The sequence below is a fragment of the Carlito syrichta genome, unplaced genomic scaffold, assembly GCF_000164805.1.
Source record: "Carlito syrichta isolate Samal-C Ts95f unplaced genomic scaffold, Tarsius_syrichta-2.0.1 Scaffold287615, whole genome shotgun sequence".
NCBI classification, from domain to species: domain Eukaryota; kingdom Metazoa; phylum Chordata; class Mammalia; order Primates; family Tarsiidae; genus Carlito; species Carlito syrichta.
In genome coordinates, this window is record NW_007231711.1 from 45753 (window position 1) to 58114 (window position 12362).

At 35.8% G+C, this 12362-nt stretch overlaps 2 protein-coding genes across 4 annotated transcripts in view; both read right to left on the minus strand.

The window, feature by feature from the left end:
* Positions 1-12362, minus strand: part of RAB2A (RAB2A, member RAS oncogene family) — a 94964-nt gene that overhangs the window by 22718 nt on the left and 59884 nt on the right. For 2 of the 3 annotated variants that reach the window (XM_008052873.2, XM_008052874.1), the window contains one exon: positions 4793-4904. The exons of the other annotated variant lie outside the window; for it this stretch is intronic. In XM_008052873.2, the coding sequence (XP_008051064.1) occupies positions 4793-4904 (112 nt within the window). The remainder of the gene's footprint in view (positions 1-4792; positions 4905-12362) is intronic. 3 annotated transcript variants of the gene reach the window in all.
* LOC103254894 (ubiquitin-conjugating enzyme E2 variant 1-like) lies at positions 10388-10929 on the minus strand. Its single transcript, XM_008052875.2, has 2 exons — positions 10653-10929; positions 10388-10526 (listed from the first exon to the last, which is right to left on the minus strand). The coding sequence occupies exons 1-2, from the start codon at positions 10820-10822 to the stop codon at positions 10388-10390; spliced, it is 309 nt and encodes a 102-aa protein (XP_008051066.1). The 5' UTR covers positions 10823-10929.

Consider the following 12362-nt stretch of genomic DNA (forward strand, 5'->3'; position numbering starts at 1 on the left):
GTTCGAGTGCTCCTCCTGCCTCAGCCTCCCTTGTAGTTGGGATTACAGGCATGTGCCACCACCACACCTGGCTCACTGAGGTTTTAATTTTCACTTCCCTAATGGCTGGTGATACTGAAGAACTTTTTGAGTGCTTATTTACCTTTAGTATATCCTCTTCAATAAGTCGTCTGCTCACGTAATTTGCCCATTTCTCATTGAATTGTTTGTTTTTTTACTATTGAGTTTTGACTTTCTAGATATTAGTCCTTTGTTGGTTATTTAGTTGGCAAATGCTTGCTCCCAGTTTGTAGATTTTATCTTTTCTTCTACTTAATAGGTTCTTCACAGGACAAAAGTTTTTGAAGGCTAATTTATCAATTTTTCCTTTTATGAATCATTCTTTAGGTGACAAGTATGCCTTGACCAAGATCCTGAAAAACTTCTATTTTTCCCCCAAAAGACAGTTTAACATTTTACATTTAATTATATTTACAATAACCAACTTTGAATTAATTTTTATATAAGGTGTGAGGCTATGTAGCCTACGAGTTGCTAGAGCAATATTCTGTTGAAAAGGCTATCCTCCTCCATTGCACTGCTTTTGCACCTTTGCTAAAAATTAGTTGTGCATATTTGTATATTTTTGTCTTCTTCTATCTCAATAATATATGTCTATCCCTTCATCAGTATCTCACAGTCCTGATGACTAGCTATATAAAACCTGAACTCAACAGAGTGATTCATTCCATTTTATTCTTCTTTTGCTAAGTTGGTTTAGCTACTCTAGTTCTTTCATCTTTCCACAGATATTTTATAATATTGTCTATTATCTACAAAAAAATCTTACTAAAATTTAATTTTATAGGAAATATGTTAAACCTTTTAATTAATTTTTTGATAACCTTTTATCAAAAGTTGTGACTTCACAAAGTTGAGTATTCCAAAATAAACATGGTATGTCTCCATGGACTTACATCTTCTTTTACTTCTCTCACCAGTGTTTTGTAGTTTTTTGCATTTATGTCCTGTACACTTTAGATTTACACCTAAACACCTCATATTATTTTTGTGCGATATAAACAGTACTGTACTTTAAGTTTTGGTGTTCATGTTTTCACTGCAAGCATATGGAAATACAATTGATTTTATATATTTATCTTACATCCGCAATCTTGATAAACTCACTAATTCTAGTTTTGTTCTTTCCTTGTAAATTCCTTGAGATTTTCTACTGAGACAATTATGTCACCCACAAATAGGAAAAGCTTACTGCTTCCTGAGTTGTATGCCTTTTATTTCCTTTTCTTGCTTTATTGCACTGGTTACAACTTCCATCAATATGTTGAATAATGGTGAGAACAGATATCCCTGCCTTGTTCCTGATACAAGGAACAAAACATTTAGCCTTTTGTCCTTAAGTATAACGTTAGCTGTGAGGTTATTTTTTGTGCATACTCTTTAACAAGTTGAGGAAGTCCTCCTCAACTCCTACTTTTCTGAGAGTTTTAAAACATGTATGGGTGTTGAGTTTTATTAAATGCTTTTTCTGCATTGACTGCTAAAATTATGTGTTTTTTCTTCTTTACTCTACTAAAATAGTAAAGTACACGAATTGAGTAAGTCTCACATCCCTGCAATAAATCCCATGTAGCTATGATGTATATATTTTATACACAGATGTGTATATGATTCCATATATTGTTGAAATTCTATCTGCTGATTTTTTGTTGAGGATTTTTCTTTTATACGCTATCAGTCTGTACTTCTTCTTTTTTTGTATAGCCTTTGGTAATATCAGGGTATTACCAGTTTCATAAAATAAATCAAAAAGTGTTCCATCTATTTTCTGGAAAAGACATCCTAGAATTGATATGCATTTCCTTCTTTAAAATTGTGGTAGAATTTTTCAGTGAAATGTAGTTTTTGTTTTTGTTTTTTTGAGTTGGAGTCTCACTCTGTTGCCCAGGCTGGAGGGTAGTAGCAAGGTCACAGTTCACCCCAGCTTCAAACTCCTGAGTTCAGGTGATCCTTCTGCACCAGCCTCTGGAGTATAGGTGCATTCCATTATGCCCAGTTTTTAATTTTTTTTGTATAGACGAGGTCTAAGTTCCTGAGGCTAGTCTCAAGTTATTGGCTTCCCAAAGTGCTGAGATACAAGTGTAAGTCATTGTGCCTGGCCCTGAAGAGTTTTAAAATTATTAATTCAATTTTCTTTATAGTTTATAGAGCTATTCAGATTAACTATTTCATACTGGATGGCTTGTGGAAGTTTGTGTTTTTTGAGAAATTGATCTATTTAATATAAATTGTCATATTTGTATGAGTAGCGGGGTTCACAGTATTCCCTCACTGTTCCTTTAATGTCTGTAGGATCTATAATGATATTTTCAGTTTTGTTACTGACACTGGCAACCTATACATTCTCTCTGTCAGTCTTGCTAGAGGTTAATTTTACTGATGTTTAAAAAACCCCAGCTCTTTGCTTCATTTATTTTTGTTTTCAACTTCATTGATCTTTCCTCTTATCTTTATTATTTTCTCCCTTCTATTTGCATTGAGTTTACTTTTCTTTTCTGTGGTTTATTTTGCTTTGGATTCTTGATAGGAATTAAAATTATTGAGACTTCTTTTCCACTATGTGTACTTAATGCTATAAATTTCCCTGTCATGATACTGCTTTAGCTGTGTTCCACATACTGATGAGTTTTCATTGTCATTCGGTTCAATGTGTTTTTGTATTTCCTTTGAGACTTCCTCTTTGACACACAGATTATAAGTGTGCTATTTAGTTTACAAGAATTTGTAGATTTTCCCAGCTATCTGTTCTTGATTTCTAGTTTAACTCCATTTTGGTTGGAGAATAAACTCTATAGCTTCCATACTTTTGTATTTGTTGAAGTTTATTTTATGGCCCAGGATGTGCTCCATCTTGGTATATGTTCTGCGGGCAGTTAGGTATGGAGCATCCAACCATAACTGTGGATCTTTCTATTTCTCATCTTAGTCCTATCAGTTCCTGTTTCACATATCTTACAGGTTGATTTTTTTCCCCTCTACCTTCCATTCTGCTACTGAGTCCATCCACTATTTTTTCTTCCAGTGTGAAGAGAGCTTGGAATTTCAGTTATTGTATTTTTATTCCTAAAATTTCTAGTTGGTTCTTCTTTTTATCTTTCTTTTGCTGAAACTTTTTGCTAAGGTTATTTTTTCATCTGTTTCAACAAGCATGTTCCTTGTTTGTTGAGACATCTTTATGATGGCTGCTTTAAAATTATTGTCAGATAATTCTAACATCTCTGTCATCTCCTGTTAGCATTTATTTTTTTGTTTGTTTCATTCAATTTAAGATCTTCCTGATTCTAGGTATGGTGAGTGATTTTCTACTGCAACCTGAGCATATTATGAGATGCAACCTGTGGATATTATAAGATTCTGGATCTTATTTAAGCCACTGCGTTTTTTGGCTTCCTCTGATACCACTCCTACAGGAAAATAGTGGTGCAAGTTGGGGAGAAGGGAGGATGTCACTTCATTACTTCCAGGTGAGGATAATGGTAGAAGTAGAACCACAATTTTCTCTGTGATGTTTGGCTGCTGCAGCAGAATGATTACTTCCTAAGAACGTTCTGTCTTGCCAAGTGGCCTCTTTCCTGGTTCTTTGGTTAGAACAGACTTTTTGTTTTTCTGTTCCTGTTGGTTTTTCTCAGTTGCCAGTTTCTCTAGCACCTGGTCTAGGGTATGAGGCAAAGAGAAAACCAAAGGAAGTCACCCCACTATATTACTCCTCAGGTATGAAGGTCTATATATGGTGTGTAGCAACTACTCTATCTAAGTTTATATAAGTACATTCAATGATGTTCACATGATGAAGAAATCACCTAACAATATATTTCTTAGAACACATCCCTGTTGTCAAGGGACACGTGACTGTATAAAATGGAATTCTTCAGAGAAAAACCAATGCTGTAGTCAATTTCTGGGTTCAAGAGCTAATTCAAAGAGCTCCAAGTATCACTCTTGATAAATGTCTACTGACAAGTAAACATTTTGCTTACTTTGTCAAGGACACAGTGCTTGCTGCTGCCTAGGACCCCCTCCTCTCTTATCCTTAGAACAGTGAGATGCTTCAATCATTCGTTTTTTAGAACCTCTTTCCACAGTTGCTCTTACAAGCTGTTATTACCTGAAAGGTGGAAACTAAGCACTACTTTGGGTAAGCTACTTGTTTTCTTAGCCTCATTTCTTCTTTTTATCAAATAAAGGTATAGTAATACATATGCCTTACAGAAAATAAATGATTGAATCATCTATTTTTAGTATGCAAATACCATATCCAAACAAATATAGCATAAAAGAATACACTGTGTTCAAAAACTTTCAACAGTTCAGGTTGATCAATGAAAATAAAAATTGATAATGCAAATTTTACCTATTAAAGATGGCAGAATTCTCATGCTTTGCATAATGTTACAGAGTCATAACGTAATATTTTCCTATTAAATATACATTTCATATTTATATTTAAATAGCTACAAATGTTTGGTGCCTTGAAACATTACCAAATTTCATTAGTGTTCTTTATTTCTTTGCCATGCAACACAAAGAAGAGTTTAGAGAAAATATGTACAAAGATGTGTTAAAGCACTCAAGATTTAAGAGAAGGTGCAGCATATAATTAAAATCTAACAGAAGATTAATGCTACAAGGCATTTCAAAGAGAGAAAATTTTCTGATGAACAAATATGAAGGTATACAAAACACTTCTTTTAAGTAAAAAGATAATGAACATTTCAAAAGGCCTCATATTTACCTCTTCTACATTGGAAGCAGTTTTAGCAGATGTTTCCATGAAGATAAGTCCATGTTCTCGTGCAAAAGCTTCACCTTCTTCTTTTTTTACTTCTCTTCTAGATTCTAAATCACTAAAGATGGAAAAGAAAGCGTCATGCTATTAACCAACACAGTACAAACAGAAGCATCTGTGGAAAGTGCACCACAGAATTCAAAGTTGTGCTGACCATTCTTTCAATTAATTTTTAACATAAAATAACTAACTGCATTATTCTGCGATATTATGCAGGTCAGCCTGCTTTCAAAGAAGCAACAATCTAACAGAAGAAAGCTCTGGAGTTAGCATCCTAGAATGCTAGAACTAGCAGTGACCTAAAGGGAGCCTTTAGTCCAACACCTTATCTTTGAGTACAGTGGGTTTCCAGAGAAGAAAACCAGTTTCCTCAAAAGAACAATGTGAAAGAGGACTACGCTAGTCTCTTCATCTGCTGGTTAGATTGAGTTTCTATGAATGTGATTAAAATATAACTCTTAGTAGCCATAAGAAATTGTTTAGTAAAATTCAATGTGCTAAAGAGGCATCAGATCATTAATCCCAGTTGGGTTCATTATTAGTTTCCTCTTAAAGCAAAACTGTTGAAGAAAAAAAGAGAGAGAGAGAGATATCTAAGTCAGAAATCTTGGATGAAGTAGGGTGTGCGTTATTCATCCTAGAATTGTATTAGTAAGAAGGGGTAGAAAGTAGTAGCCTCTTTCCTGTTTTTTTAGAGACAGGTTCAGGGTCTCATTCTGTCACCCAGGTTGGACTATAGTGGCACAATCATAGTACTTTGCAGCCTCAAACTCCTGGGCCCAAGGTGATCCTCCCTCCCTCAGGCTCCTGAGTAGCTGGGACTTCACATGTGTGCCACCATGCCTGGCTCAGCCTCTTTTAAAGCTTGTTTAAAAAAGTTTAAAAACTTTAATATTGTACAATATTTATTACTTTTAATTTATTTATATTTAGTATTACTGGCATAATACTTAAACACAGAAAAAGATGTAGAATGACATAAATAATATCCATTTCAGCTAGCCTTGACATATTATTTTGCCAGACTTCAGGTTTAAGAAATAAAATCACTAACAGTTGAATCACCTCCTGTGTGTGTCCCTCATTCCATTCTCCCTCTTACTCCAAAGGTAACCACTACCTGAATTTGGTGTTTTTATTCTCATACATGTTTTTATGTTTATTCTCATGTTTATAACCATAAACAGAGAGTATTTCTTTTGCACATTTTTTAAAGATTGAGAAACAGCTATTGTTTTACAACTAGCTAATTTTGTTCAACATCATGTTTTTCAAATTCATCCACACAATACAGTCATATCTAGTTTCTGTATTATATTCTACCAAATGAATGCAACACAACTTATTTTTAATTCTCTATTAGAGTTATTTGTAATTTTTCATTATTATCAACAATGTTACAATGAACATTTTGTACTTTTTTTTTGGTTTAAGTGCCAAGGCTTTTCCAGGGATATTTTTCAAACTGTGTTATGACTCAGTGAATTGCAAAAACACCTCAGTAGGTCATAATCAAAATTGAAAAAAAAAAAAAAGAATAAAAAGTATCGAGAGTATCACCCATGATATCATAGAATTTTTTATATATAATTAATGGGAGTTTTATTATATATGTAAGTGCATACACAATGTATGTATTAGGTCATGACATAAAATGTACTTCTTACTAGAGATCAAATAAAAAAACTAAAAAACCACTGTGCTTGAATATATACTTTAGTTCAAAGCTATTTTTAAAAACACCTCAGTTTTTCAGGCATAAAATCACATTGTTATCTTTGACTTTTCACTCCCCATGAATTCCATTTAAGTTGCTTTCATTACTTATATATCTTTCTTTCCTAAACCACTCTTTTAACTTATGCCCCCATTTTATTTAGAGTTTGTATTATAATCCTTTTGCTATTGAAAACTTTCATCTTTTGAAACTCTGCTTCCTATTTCTTATATAATCAATCTAAAATGCCATAGTTCAGAAAAATCTGTGTTATCTGTCACTCTGACTAGGTCACTGCCCTTCTCAAATCTCTTCACTGGCTCCCTACCGCTTAATTCATCTAATTCAAAAAATTGTTTATTCCCTGTTTTGATGTCTATCCCCAATTCACCTCATCCAGTAATAATCACCTCATTTATTTCTCTCTGTTCTTTCTCATTCATTATATTCCTAAGGGTCACTCATGTACAATCATTAGAAACATCTCTTGTGTATATACTACACTTTGCTTTTCCTTTTCACATTTGAACTATAAGCTCCTAATGGTCAGCAACCAAAATTAAGACATCAGTAAGTTGTCACTCATGTTTCAGACACATGAAAAAAACTGGTAAGATAAAAGTATAAACATCTTCTTTATTCTCCAAATATTCCCCTTATTATTTCATACATTGAACGACAGAATAAATACATCCATAGCAGAAATACTAAAGCTTCCCTCCATTAGGTTTAATCTTAAAAATGTTTAGTGAGATTATGTAAATGAGGACAATAACCAAGAAACACCTGTGAGTGCCATGACAATACATACTTCTCCTTACAAATAATCAACAGTTGTCTTTTTATAATGTAAATTTCACTTAAGTAAATATTTTCTCTTAATAGCAAACTTCAAATTCTAATAAAATAACACTCTAAAATTAATCTAAGAAGTACGCTATTTTACTATACCACAGCATTTTTATAGCCTTATTGAGGTATAACTGACACAAAACAAACTGCAACTAAATATAAAATCTGGTAAGTTTTGACAGTTGTATATTTGTAAAGCCAAGAGTCCCCCAAAAGTTTCCTCACACCCCACTGTAATCCATTCCTTCCTCCTCCTATACTCTAGGCAGCTGATGATATGCTTTCTGCCACTACAGATTAGTCTGCACTTTCTAAAATTTTATTTAAACACAATCACACTATTTTTGGTCCGGGTTTTTTCACTCTGTAATTATTTTCAGAATCATACACCTGTTGCATATATCAGTAATTCCTTCCTCTTTATTCCTGAATTTTATTCCATTTTAAGGCTGAATCACAATTTATTTATTATTTTATTTTTGAGTTGGAGTCTGTCACCTAGGCTGGAGTGCAGTGGCACACTCACAGCCACCACGGGCACCCCAGTGTCGACCTGCTGAGCTCCGACAATCCTTCTGCCTCAGCCTTCCAAGTAGTCAGAACTACAGGCACACACTACCATGCCTGGTTAATTTTTTAAAAATTTTATTGCAGAGATGAGGTCTCACCAAGTTGCTTGGGCTGGTCTCAAACCCACAGGCTCAGGCAATCCACTTGCCTTGGCCTCCCAAAGTACTGGGATTACAGACAGCCACCGAACCCAGACTCACAATTTATTGATCCATTCAGTTTTTAATTGACATCTGGGATGCTTTCAGTTTTTGGCTATTACAAATAAAGTTGCTATGAATAGTTGTATATAATTTTTTCTGTAGTTATATGATGTATGAAAACATTTATGTTGGGTAAACATCTAGAGCAATATGGTAGGGATGTAGATGTCTGTTTAATTTCTAAAGAAACTATCATATTGTTTTCCAAAGTGGTTGTATCATTTTTCATTACAATCAACAGTATATTTTTGTAGTGAATTGCCAGTTCAAATATTTTTATCATTTTAAAAAAGTGTCTTATTAATGAACTGTAAGCATTCTTCAAATATTCTAGATACAAATCCTTTGCCTGATAACATGTTTTGCAAATACTTTCTCCCAGTCTGTAGCTTACCTTTTCATTTTTTTGTCTTTTCTTTCTTCAAGTTGTTTGTTTATTTAAATTGACACAGATAAAGTTGTATGTATTTATTCTGAAGTACATATATACTGTGAAATGGTTAAATGTAGCTAATTAACAGATGCATTATCTCATAGTTACCATTTTTGTGGTGGGAACACTTAACATCCACTCTCTTTGCATTTTTTAAGAATACAATATATTATCATTAACTATAGTCACCATGCTGTAAAACAGTGTAAATGTCTTTCAAAAAACAAAACCTTTAACTTTTGTTTTGTTTTAATATTAACACACACTATTATATAAGTATATTAAAATCAGGTAATGGTCTGACAATAAAAATGTTGCTCATAGAATACTGTTAGGCTCAACTTTACTTACAGGATGTTAAATCCTTAGAACTAATGTTTCCTTCAGAAAAAGATAAGTGTAAATATCAACTGCTTGCATACTTGATGGTTGCTGCTCAAAGGTAGTTTTACACAAATACTAAAGTAAGAAACCTTGAGTACACAATGGATTGCTTTTATTTCGGTATGTATCCACACATCAGCATCGAGTAGTCTTGAACAGAAAGTGGAAAACGCAGGATGTGTGGAGTTGAGCCCACCAGCCTCAGCCTACTGTGCACATGAACCTGTTCTTCTCCCTGCTGAGGTTCACAAGCAGTAGCAGCAGCACCCAAACCAGAGCATGTGCTGAAGTTAAAGATCTCTTGTTTCAGTTGCCACATCCAAGGTAGATCCCAGTGGGTGGCAAGGCTGATCGAATGGGAGCCCTGTTTAAAACTCCTGCCATTGCTAAAAGCAAAAGCAATTGCAGGAAAAGAAAACAATTCAGAAGAATCATGTATGCTTACAAGTGTCTTCATGTGGCCTCTCTCCAAGTCTAACCACCAACAACTGTGAGAGTTGGCAGGTCTGAGGAACCCTGGTGACTGTGCTTTTCACTTGTCAAAACCTGAGCTAAAAAACACATCAGCTGATGTGGCAGGGCCGAGGACCCCAAATTCATTTCCCAGGCTGGTGGAGAGTGGACAGGTGTGGTCCCAGAACTAAACGAGGGAGGGCAGACTTTCCTGATGGCTTCCAGCCACAAGCAGGAGGCATCATGGCAAGTGTCGGGTGGTGATGGTGCAGAAAGGGACTGTGGAGGAGCAGGGGAAAGCAGCACCCCTCAAAAGGTGTGGGAGAGATGTGGAAAGCCCTGAATTCCTCACTGAAGGCATGGGAGTGGTAGAGTTACAATCGATGCTTCAGATAAGGACAGGGTAAGGGAGAGGCTTAGAAGGTGCATCATTTAATACTTAAAGAAGGAGACAGGGGCTTAGGCAAAGGGCTCCACACCTAGCAGCAGTCCCACAGACTACAACGTGAAACCTTCACATAAGCTCTAACAACTTCCACGAGCTCAGGGCTGGGAAGAGTGGGAAGTCATGTAATCAGCAGCAAGGTGATTGTGTGACATGTCATTTCACAGTTGAGTTAGATGAGCCCCCACCAGTGGCAATGGGAATCAGGGAATCAGTTTAAATAGACTATCTTGATCCCAGAAGTTCAACTACATGGACAGTGGTAACACTTGACAGGATAATTTGTTATAGCACAACTTGTATGTTTCAAATTGACAAAAAATTAGCATCATTTACAGTATCTTAAGATAAAGTGCCTTTAAATGGAGCTTCTTTTCCAGTACTTTGAGGTCTATAAGACATATCTAGAAACCTTACTACTGTGGAAAATGAAGACTGAGTAAATCTAAAAGGGAAGGAGTGGGGCCTGTGGCTGGCTTTGTGATTAATTTCTGTGACACTGTCCTTCAGGTGGCTGAGGGAGCTTCATGCTCTCTCTAGAAATCATTAGCTCTTGCAGGACATCTCTGATGCTATGTGAGTTCTGCCCCTTTGCTAGCGCTGATATGGCTCTTGGGTATACCACTCCATTAGAACTATTAACTACATATCATATTAATTTTTGTTACAAATCTCACAAAGGGGGTGCTTCTGGGTAGTTAGGTCTACATTTTATTTTAAGGCTGCGTATTTAGTTTTCATAAATTGTTCCTGGAGGCCCAACTATTATCCCTGTCCATCTTGTAAGGGTCATATCTTCGTCATCTTCTAGACCCCCTCTAATTGTGCCATCTCCTACTCCTTTCTGACCTTCAACGAGTTCTTCCAACAGTCGGAAATTGCGAGGGACTTTTACTCCTGAGCCCGTAGTGGCTGCCATCTTGCATTGCTATCCTTAACGTCTGTTAAAGTGCAACTTACTGTTTTTTCTTTTTACAGTTCATGTTTTCTTCTGTCCCACTGAAGAAATGCTTTACAAAATAGTTACTAAAATTTATGCTTTCCTTTTAGAAATTTTTAAGTTTCAGCTCTTAAGATCTATGATCCACTTCCAGTTAAGTTTTGTATAGGATATAAAGTAAGGGTTAAGGTTCATATTTTTGCATACCACTACTCAATTGTATTAGCACCATTTGATAAAAAGATTACACTTTCCCCAACTGAACTAGCACTTCTATCAAAAAATTAATTGATCATATATTTATGGATCTAATTCTGGACTTAGTCTGTTCTACTGATCTACATCTGTCTATGCCAGTACATAAATGGACTATAGTAGCTTTATAATAAATCTTGATATCAGTATTATTGAAATCAATAAATCCTTCAATACGGTTCTTTTGCCAAAGTTGATTTGGCTAGTCTGTGGTCTTTACATTTTCAAATAAATTTTAAAATGAGCTTGTCAATATTTACCCTCCCCCAAAAGTCTTCAAATTTTCATTGGGAATATAATGAATCTTAAGATAAATTTAGGAAGAACCAACATCTTAAAAATATTTCTTTGCAGTAGTGGGAAACTGCAGGGAAGGGAGGGGCATGGGGTGGCATTGGCAGTAGTGGGAATCTGCCAGGGGAGAAGGGGGCATACCTCATCAACAAGGGTACCTGCATAATGAACATTTGTATACCTAACCCTGAATTCTATACCCCATACCTTTTAAATTAAAATTTAAAAAAAGAAAATTTAATTCTGAGCCTGGTGCAGTGGCTCAAGCCTGCAATGCCAGCAACTCAAGAGGCTAAAGTGGGAGGATCGCTTGAGGCCAGGAGCTCAAGAGCAGCCTGGGCAATAAAGCAAGACCTTGACTATAAACAATTTTTTAAAAAATTAGCTGGGCATGGCAGTGCACACCTGCAGTTCCAGCTACTCATGAGGCTAAGGCAGGACAGTCACTTGCGCCCAGGAGTTTGAGACTGCAGTGAGTTTTGATAGTACCTGCACTGCAGCCTGGATGAAAGAGCGGGACTTCATCTCTAGAAAATAAAAAAATTAAATTTAGTTTTACAATCCATGAACATGGTTATATTTCCCCATTTACTTAGTTTGTTCACAGTATTCTCTTATTCTTTTAATATCTGTAGGATCTGTAGTGATATCACTATTTCATTCCTGATATTGGTAATGTGCACTTTTTTTTCCTGATCAGTATCCATTTTATCTTCTTCTTTTTTTTTTTTGAGTTGGAGTCTCACTCTGTCGCCCAGACTGGAGTGCAGTGGCCGCTCCTGGCCACCGCAGCCTCGACCTGCTGGGCTCCGGCGATCCTTCTGCCTCAGCCTTCCGAGTAGCCAGAATTACAGGCGCGTGCTACCACGCCCGGTTTATTTTTTGATTTATTATAGAGATGAGGTTTTGCTGCCCAGGCGGGTCTCGAACCCGCGGGCTCAGGCAATCCACTCACCTCAGCCTCCCCCCC